The 10,114-nt window shown below is 65.3% G+C and overlaps 1 protein-coding gene across 1 annotated transcript; it reads left to right on the forward strand.

Annotated features, from left to right (window-relative positions):
* Positions 1-5: 5 nt before the first annotated feature.
* Positions 6-10,108, forward strand: LOC121354525 (lysine-specific demethylase 6B-like; the record flags this gene model as incomplete). The annotated part of the gene is given in 12 exon segments (XM_041469218.1): positions 6-669; positions 1,522-1,692; positions 2,221-2,426; positions 3,689-3,753; positions 4,172-4,239; positions 4,242-4,382; positions 4,795-4,909; positions 5,676-5,863; positions 6,171-6,312; positions 7,102-7,228; positions 8,873-9,043; positions 9,722-10,108. Coding segments are annotated over 12 exon segments (2,082 nt in total), but the record flags the coding sequence as incomplete, so codon positions are not given.
* Positions 10,109-10,114: the final 6 nt, after the last annotated feature.

A 10,114-nucleotide genomic window follows, 5' to 3' on the forward strand; every position in this document is an offset into this window, starting at 1 on the left:
CGGCGCTGGCCGTGCCCCCCCCGGGCCGCAGCGAGTCGGAGGCGCTGGAGGAGATCAGCCGGGCCTGCGAGACCCTGGCCGAGCAAGCCGGCCGCCCCAGCCCCCCCTCCCCGGACACCCCCCCCAAATTAGGCTTGGGGGGAGGCCGCCGGCACCGCCGACCCCCCTCACGTCACCGGGATCTCCGCCGGGGACCCCCCCGGCGCCGGCACCCCCGGAAAGAGGAGCGGGAACAACAACAACAACAGCAACAGCAACAACAGCGCGAGCAGCAACAGCGCGACCGCCCCGTGCTGGCCACGCTGGACCTGCAGAGCCCCGGCGTGCAGGAGAAAGGGGGACCCCCGCCCAGGCTGGAAACGAAAGGGGGGGCTCCCCCCAACAACAACCCCCCAGCCCCCGCTGCCCCCGCGGGACCCCCGCCCGCCTTCGTCAGCTCGGCCGACCTGCTGAAGCTGCGCTCGCTGGGCGAGGGGCCCCCCAAGGAGCTCAAGATCCGCCTGATCAAGGTGGAGAGCGGAGCCGGGGGGCCCGGGGGGATCCCCGGGCTCGGGGGGACGCCCGCCGGTGACGCTTTGGCGGCCTCGGAGGTGGCCGAGCCCCGGGGGCTGCCCCTGGCTCAGCTGACGATCCGGCACAGCGCCGCCGAGGTGGTGCGGGCCAGCAAGTGAGTGGGGGGCTCCTGATTGGCTGCCTGGATGGGTCCCCTGGATGCTGATTGGCTCCCTGGCTGCGTTTCTTGATTGCTGATTGGCTCCCTCCATGGATCCCTTGGCTGATGATTGGTTCCCTGGATGGGTCCCCTGACTGCTGATTGGCTCTCTCAATGGGTCCCCTGGTTGCTGATTGGCTGCCTGGCTGGGTTTCTTGATTGCTGATTGGCTCCCTCCTGGGGATCCCCTCTCCCGATTGGCTGGTGGGCATCCTTGCTGCTGATTGGCTCCCTGGCAGATTCACTCTCTGCTGATTGGTCCCTGGCTGGATCCCACCCCTCCTGATTGGTCCATCATGGGCAGCTTTTTGTTGATTGGCTGCCAGAAGGGGACAGAGCTGCCAGAGCATCCCTGATTGGCTGATGGAACAGGAGAGTCTCCTGATTGGCTGCTGGGTGGGGCCTCCCTACTGCTGATTGGCCAATGGTTGGGGAAAGAGTTTCCCAGTGAATCCTGCTGCTGATTGGCTGCCCGATCATGGCTTTTCAGTCCTGATTGGCTGATGGGCCAAACCATCTCAGTCCTGATTGGCTGGTCAGTTGGGCTACCTGAATCCTCATTGGCTGGAGAATGGTGAATCAGGCCCTCTCCATCCTGATTGGCTGGTGCCCTAAACCATCTCCATCCTGATTGGCTGATGCTGTAAACCATATCTTTTCTGATTGGCTGATGCTGTAAACCAGCTCCATCCTGATTGGCTGCTGGTTGTTGTTGGGCGTGGCATGCTGCAATTGGGCCCTGTGTGAGGGTGCTGTGCTGCGATTGGTCCTTTCTCCGGGTGCCTGGTGCTGATTGGTCCCTGCCCAAGGGTGGCGGGCTGTGATTGGTCCCTGTGTCGGGTGCCGGTCTCTGATTGGCTGCCGCTGTTCCCAGCTGGAGAGCAAACGCGACGCCTTCTCGCCCGTGCTGCTGCAGTTCTGCACCGACCCCAAGAACCCCATCACCGTCATCCGGGGCCTGGCGGGGTCCCTGCGCCTCAGTGAGCACCAAAAACACCCCAAAAACACCCCAAAATACCCCAAACCTGCCCTGGATCCCCCATCACCGTCATCCGGGGCCTGGCGCGGTCCCTGCGCCTCAGTGAGCACCAAAAACACCCCAAAAAACCCCAAAACCCCCTGTCCTTGTCCCCATCCCACCCCTGTCCCCTTGTGACCCCGTGACAGTCCCCCAGACACCCCCAAAATGACCCAAACCCCCAAAATGACCCAAACCCTGTGTTCCCAGACCTGGGGCTGTTCAGCACCAAGACCCTGGTGGAGATTCCCTGTCCCTGTCCCCCCTCTGTGTCCCCTGTCCCTGTCCCTGTCCCCCTGTGACCCCTCCCATCCCCATGACACCCCCTGAACCCCCCCAAAATGACCCAAAGCCCGTGTTTCTCAGACCTGGGGCTGTTCAGCACCAAGACCCTGGTGGAGATTCTCTGTCCCTGTCCCCCTGTGACCCCTCCCCTCCCCCTGACACCCCCCGAACCCCCCCAAAATGACCCAAAGCCCGTGTTTCTCAGACCTGGGGCTGTTCAGCACCAAGACCCTGGTGGAGGCCAGCGGCGAGCACGCGGTCGAGGTGCGCACGCAGGTGCAGCAGCCCTCGGACCAGAACTGGGACCTGTCGGGGACGCGCCAGGTGTGGCCCTGCGAGAGCAGCCGGTCCCACACCACCATCGCCAAGTACGCCCAGTACCAGGCCTCCTCCTTCCAGGAGTCCCTGCAGGTGAGGGACGGGGACATGGGGACACACAGGGGACATGGGGACACAGCCCAGGGACAGGGCACACAGCCCAGGGACAGGGGACACAGCAGGGACACCACACCACCATGTCCCAGTACGCCCAGTACCAGGCCTCCTCCTTCCAGGAGTCCCTGCAGGTGAGGGACGGGGACATGGGGACACACAGGGGACATGGGGACACAGCTCAGGGACAGGAGACACAGCTCAGGGACAGGGGACACAGCCCAGGGACAGGGGACACACCCTGGGGACAAGGGACACAGCAGGGATGCCACACCACCATCGCCAAGTACGCCCAGTACCAGGTGTGCTCCTTCCAGGAGTCCCTGCAGATGAGGGACAGGGGCACGCTGGGGACATGGGCACACAGCCCAGGGACAGGGGACACACCCCAGGGACAGGGGACACAGTCTGGGGACAAGGGACACAGCAGGGACACCACACCACCATCGCCAAGTACACCCAGTACCAGGTGTGCTCCTTCCAGGAGTCCCTGCAGGTGAGGGACAGGGACACGCTGGGGACACGGGGACACCTACAGTACATGGGGACACAGCTCAGGGACAGGGACAGGGGACACAGCAGGGACCCCACACCAGCATGTCCCAGTACACCCAGTACAGGTGTGCTCCTTCCAGGAGTCCCTGCAGGTGACAGGGAGGGGACATGGGGACACACAGGGGACATGGGGACATGTTGGGGACACGGGGACACACAGGGGACACACCCCAGGGACAGGGGACACACCAGATGTGGCCCTGTGACATCAGCTGTTCCCACACCAGCATGTCCCAGTACACCCAGTACAGGTGTGCTCCTTCCAGGAGTCCCTGCAGGTGACAGGGAGGTGACATAGGGATGGGGACACAGGGGAGGTGACACAGGGACAGGAGACACAGGGACAGTTGACATGATGGGGACAGCACAGGGGACAGAGGGCTCAGGGGGACATGGGGGGTGCAGGGGACTCGTGTCCTTGAGTGTCCCCAGATGTCCCCTGTGACTCTGAGGTGTCCCCAGGGTGTCCCCTGTTGTCCCCTGTGACTTTGAGGTGTCCCCAAGGAGCCCCAAAGAGTCCCCAGGGTGTCCCCAAGTGTCCCCTGGTGTCCCTTGGTGTGCTGGGGGTGTGTCCTGGAGCCCCCAGAATGTCCCCAAGTGCCCCTGGAATGTCTCTGGAGTGTCCCCAAGTGTCCCCCAGGGTCCTGAGGTGGCCCCTGGGGGCTGAGGTGGCACTGTCCCCGCAGGAGGACAAGGACAGCGAGGACGAGGAGGCCGAGGAGCCTGACAGCACCACCGAGACCCCGCCCAGGTGGGGCCACCCCCTGTCCCCTCTCGGGGACATCCCAGGGACAACGTGTCACCCCTGCCCCGCCTGGGGGAGGCTCCCAGTGTCCCCAGAGGGTCCCGGTGTCCTCTGGGGGGGGGTCCCAATGTCCCCAGGGGGTCCCGGTGTCCTTTGGGGGGTCCTGATGTCCCCAAGGGGTCCCCAGGGTGTCACTGCGGGGGGTCACAATGTCCCCAAGGGGTCCTGGTGTTCCCAAAGGGTCCCCAGAGTGTCACTGTGGGAGGGTGTCCTGTATCCTTGGGGGGTGTCCTGGTGTCCCCAGGGTGTCCTCAGGGTGTCCCCAGGGTGTCCCCGGCGGGGTCCCCAAGCCCTGGGAGGGGGGGGTGACATGTCCCCCTTGGGGACCCCGTCCCCGCCCCCCGTGACCCCGTGTCCCCCCCAGCCCCCCCGACCAGAAATCCCACCAGATCATCAAGTTCGGGACCAACATCGACCTGTCGGACGCCAAGAGGTGACAGCGGGGACACTGAGGGGACAGGGGGGGTATATACAACATACCTCCACGGGGAACATGCTGAGCCACGTGGGCCACACCATCCTGGGCATGAACACCGTGCAGCTCTACATGAAGGTGCCCGGCAGCCACACGCCCGGTGAGCCGCGCACCTGGGGACACCTGGGGACAGCTGGGGACACACCTGGGGACACCTGGGGACAGCTGGGGACACCTGGGGCATCCAAAACACAGCTGGGGACACCTGGGCTCACCCAAAACACACCTGGGGGCACCTGGGCACACCTAGTGGCACCTGGGGAATTTTTTTGGTGCTTTTTTTAGGAATTTCTCCAGCATTCCTGCCATTTCTTTGAGATCTTTTTGGCGATTTTTTGAGGAATTTTCTTGGGATTTTTTTCGTGGGAGGCGACAAAAACTGACAGCGCTGGGGACAGCGCTGGGGACAGCAGACCCCACTGTCCCGGGGGCAGCGGGGGTGACACGGGGTGACACGGGGTGACACGGGGTGGCAGTGACGGTGGCAGTGACGGTGGCAGCGTCCCCCGCAGGCCACCAGGAGAACAACAACTTCTGCTCGGTGAACATCAACATCGGCCCCGGCGACTGCGAGTGGTTCGCGGTGCACGAGCACTACTGGGAGACCATCTCCGCCTTCTGCGACAGGTGGGCGTGGCCTGCGGGGAGGGGGCGTGGTCTGCACGGAAGGGGCGTGGTCTGCATAAAGGGAGTGGTCAGTGAAAGGGGCAGGGTTTGCATAAAGGAGGTGTGGTTATTGGGGCAGCACTGCTGACAGAGCATCATTGCCTTCTGTGAAATGTGGGCGTGGTCTGCATAAAAGAGGGCGTGGTTTGCATAATCTATGGATTGTTAGCATAAAATAGGGTGTGGACGGTGAAAGGGGTGGGGCTTGCATGAAGGGGCGGGGTTATTGGGGCAGCTTTACTGGGAGAGCATCTGTGCCTCCTGCGGCAGGTGGGAGGGGCCTGGGTAGGGGGAGGGGCTTGGGGAAGAGGAGGGGCTTAAGGAAAGAGGGAGGGGTTTAGGGAGAGGGGTGGGGTCTGCATGAAGGGGGAGGGGCTGAGCTGAAAGGGGAAAGGTTTAGGAAAAAGGGGTGGGGCTGGGAAGGGGATGGAGCTTAGGGAAGGTGGGAGGGGCTGAGAAAAGGGGTGTGGCTATAGGAAAGGGGGCGGGGTCTGCATAAAGGAGCCAGCACACCATACCAGTGTTAATTAGTGGGGGTGTCCTGATAATGCAGGGGCGTGGTTATACGTGGGGGCGTGGCTAACTGCAGTGGGCGTGGCCAACCCTCCTTTCCCAGCACCCAGGAGGAGGAGGAGGAGGAATTCAGGGCTGGGAGGGAACGGGGGCGGGGCCCTGTGGGCGTGGCCAGGCATGGGCGGGGCTGTCTCTGACCACGCCCCCGGCGCAGGCACGGCGTGGACTACCTGACGGGCTCGTGGTGGCCCATCCTGGAGGACCTGTACCGCTCCAACATCCCGGTGTACCGCTTCGTGCAGCGCCCCGGCGACCTGGTGTGGATCAACGCCGGCACCGTGCACTGGGTGCAGGCCACGGGCTGGTGCAACAACATCGCCTGGAACGTGGGGCCGCTGACAGGTGAGGGGACACTGGGGACATTGGGGACATCGGGGACACTGGGGACACTGGGGGGAACAACATTGCCTGGAACGTGGGGCTGCTCACCGGTGAGGGGACACTGGGGACATCGGAGACACTGGGGTGACAATGGGGACATTGGAGACACTGGGGTGACACTGGGGACATCGGGGACACTGGGGTGACACTGGGGACATCGGGGACGCACCGTGGGCGCTGTCACGTGGTGGCCACGGAGCGTGCGGGGCTCCGTGTGTCCCGGGGCCGCGGTGGCCGTGACGTCCCCTGTCCCTGTCCCTGTCCCCAGCGTACCAGTACCAGCTGGCCCTGGAGCGCTACGAGTGGAACGAGGTGAAGAACGTCAAGTCCATCGTGCCCATGATCCACGTGTCCTGGAACGTGGCCAGGACCGTCAAGATCAGCGACCCCGACCTCTACAAGATGATCAAGTGAGCGGGGACACCTGGGGACACGCAGGGACACGCAGGGACACGCGGGGACACGCGGGGAAGGAGTGACGTGGACAGGGTGGGGATGGGGACAGGGACATGGGATGGGGACACAGCGGGGCAGGGGGACTTGGGTGCCCCACGGTGGGTGAGTCCCTGGTGACGGTGTCCCCACAGTGGGTGACAGTGTCCCTGGTGACAGTGTCCCTTGTGATGGGTGACAGAGGGTGACAATGTCCCTGGTAATGGTGTCCCTGCAGCGGGTGTTGGTGTCAGGTGACACTGTCCCTGGGCACATGGTGTCCCCATGGTGGGTGTCTCAGGTGTCACAGGTGCCACAGGTGCCCCGGGTGGCTCAGGTGTCACAGGTGACGCTGTCCCTGGGCACACGGTGTCCCCATGGTGGGTGATTCAGGTGTCCCAGGTGCCTCAAGTGCCACAGGTGACACTGTCCCTGATGATGGTGTCCCCATGGTGGGTGTCCCCAGTGTCCCCGGTGTCCCGGGTACCCCAGGCGTCCCGGGTGTCCCAGGTGTCCCAGGTACCCTGGGTGTCCCAGGTGCCCCGGTGTCCCGGTGTCCAGTGGCTCAGCCCGTGTCCGGTGGCTCAGCCCGTGTCCCGGTGTCCCGGTGGCTCAGCCCGGTGTCCCGGTGTCCCAGGTGTCCCCGGTGTCCGGTGGCTCAGCCCGGTGTCCCGGTGTCCGGTGGCTCAGCCCGTGTCCCCGTGTCCCGTGGCTCAGCCCGTGTCCCGGTGTCCCGTGGCTCAGCCGGTGTCCCCGTGTCCCCGCAGGTACTGCCTGCTGCAGTCCATCAAGCACTGCCAGGTGCAGCGCGAGAGCCTGGTGCGCGCAGGGAAGAAGATCGCCTACCAGGGCCGCGTCAAGGACGAGCCGGCCTACTACTGCAACGAGTGTGACGTGAGTGCCACCGCCGCGGGGACAGGGACAGGGCACTGCCACTGCGCTGGGGACAGGGACAGGGCACTGCCATGGCAATGGGGACAGGGACAGGGCACTGCCACTGCTGGGAGAGGGACAGGGCACTGCCATGGCAATGGGGACAGGGACACGGCACTGCCACTGCTGGGAGAGGGACACGGCACTGCCACTGCTGGGACAGGGACACGGCACTGCCATGGCAATGGGGACAGGGACAGGGCACTGCCACCGCTGGGAGAGGGACAGGGCACTGCCACTGCTGGGAGAGGGACACGGCACTGCCACCGCAGGGACAGGGACAGGGCACTGCCATGGCAATGGGGACAGGGACAGGGCACTGCCACCGCGGGGACACGGACAGGGCACTGCCGCTGCTGGGAGAGGGACACGGCACTGCCACCGCAGGGACAGGGACACGGCACTGCCACTGCTGGGACAGGGACAGGGCACTGCCACCGCGGGGACAGGGACAGGGCACTGCCGCTGCTGGGAGAGGGACACGGCACTGCCACCGTGGGGACAGGGCACGGCCTGGCACAGCCACAGCACTGGGCGTGGCCATGGCACTGCCACAGCACTGGGGCTGGCCGTGTCACTGTCACACCGCTGGGCCTGGCACTGCCACACTGCGGGGTGTGGCCCTGGGGTGGCTTTGTCCTTGGCTGTGGCACTGCCACACTGTTGTCCATGACCATGGGGTGTCCCTGGCCATTAACTGACCATCACTGTGACCGCGGGGTGTCCCTGGCTGTGCCACTCACCACTGCCCTGACCGTGGGCTGTCCCTGACCATCCACTGGCCATCCACTGACCATTGCCCTGACCGTGGGCTGTCCTGGCCATCCCCTGACCATTCCCTGACCATTGCCCTGGCCGTGGGCTGTCCCTGACCATTCCCCTGGCCATCCACTGGCCATTCCCCTGGCCATCCCCTGACCATTCCCTGACCATTCCCCTGACCATCCCCTGAGCATTCCCTGACCATTGTCCTGGCCGTGGGCTGTCCTGACCATCCCCTGACCATCCCCTGACCATTCCCTGGCCATCCCCTGACCATCCCCTGGCCGTGGGCTGTCCTGGCCATCCCCTGGCCATCCCCTGACCATCCCCTGACCATCCATTGACGTATCCCCTGAGTATCCCCTGACCATCCCCTGACCATCCCCTGGCCATCCCCTGAGCATCCCCTGGCTTTGGGCTGTCCTGGCCATCCCCTGGCCATCCCCTGACCATCCATTGACCATCCCCGGGCTTTGGGCTGTCCTGGCCATCCCCTGACCATTCCCCTGACCATCCCCTGGCCATCCCCTGGCCATCCCCTGGCCGTGGGCTGTCCTGGCCATCCCGTGACCATCCCCTGGCCGTGGCCATCCACTGACCATTCACTGACCATCCCCTGGCCGTGGCCATCCACTGACCATTCACTGACCATCCCCTGGCCGTGGCCATCCACTGACCATTCACTGACCATCCACTGACCATTTACTGACCATCCCCTGGCCGTGGGCTGTCCAGCCATCCCCTGGCCATCCCCTGAGCATCCCCTGGCCATCCCCTGGCCATCCCCTGGCCATCCCCTGGCCATCCCCTGGCCATCCCCTGGCCATCACTGACCATGCGCAGGTGGAGGTGTTCAACATCCTGTTTGTGACGAGCGAGACGGGCGGGCGCAACACGTACCTGGTGCACTGCGAGGGCTGCGCGCGGCGCCGCGGCGGCGGCCTGGCCGGCGTCATCGTCCTCGAGCAGTACAAGACCGAGGAGCTGATGCAGATCTACGACGGCTTCACCCTGGTGAGCGCCGGGGACACGGTGGGGACACGGTGGGGACAGAGGGGACAGCTGGGGACACGGCTGGGACAGAGGGGACAGCTGGGGACAGAGGGGACACGGCTGGGGACAGAGGGGACAGCTGGGGACACGGCTGGGGATACACCTGGGACAGCGGGGACACAGCTGGGGACAGAGGGGACAGAGGGGACACGGTGGGGACAGCTGGGGACAGAAGGGACAGAGGGGACACGGTGGGGACACGGCTGGGACAGAGGGGACAGCTGGGGACAGAAGGGACACGGCTGAGACAGAGGGGACACAGCTGGGGACAGCGGGGACACGGTGGGGACAGAGGGGACAGCTGGGGACACGGTGGGGACACGGCTGGGACAGAGGGGACACGGTGGGGACAGAAGGGACACGGCTGAGACAGAGGGGACACAGCTGGGGACAGCGGGGACACGGTGGGGACAGAGGGGACAGCTGGGGACAGAGGGGACAGAGGGGACAGCTGGGGACACGGCTGGGGATGGCTGGGGACACACCGGGGACATCTGGGGGACACTTGGGGACAGCTGGGGACACACCTTGGGGACACGGGGGACACGTGGGTGCACACGGGGGGTGGGGACACCTGCGTGGGGCTGTCCCCTCGCGGTGTCCCCACGGGGGTGCTGAGGTGACGCCCCCTCCCCCCAGGTGACGCCGCCGACCCCCAGATGAGTCCTGGCCCCCCCCAGGGGACACCGCGGCGGGGGCGGGGCCGGGGGTCCCCCCGCCCCTCCCCCCACGAACACTTTTTATTTATTCCCGGAGAAATCGCCCCAAAAGTCGCCTGGACGGACGGGCCGCCCCTCCCCCAGCGCGGGGGGAGGGGCTTTGGGTGGAAAAACTCCGATTTTATACAAAAATCCCGAATTTCTACGAATTTACAAAGCCCCTCCCCCGCCGCCCCTCCCCCCGCGGTGGGGGATGGGGGGGGTCTCTCTGCTGCCCCTCCCCCACCCCCGCGTTTTGGGGGCCGCTGAACTCAGAGGGGGTTGGGGGGAGGGGAGGCTCCGCTCCGGCCCCTCCCCCCTTATTTTGGGGGGG

Source organism: Pyrgilauda ruficollis, unplaced genomic scaffold (genome assembly GCF_017590135.1).
Source record: "Pyrgilauda ruficollis isolate IOZ18807 unplaced genomic scaffold, ASM1759013v1 scaffold1017, whole genome shotgun sequence".
NCBI lineage: Eukaryota > Metazoa > Chordata > Aves > Passeriformes > Passeridae > Pyrgilauda > Pyrgilauda ruficollis.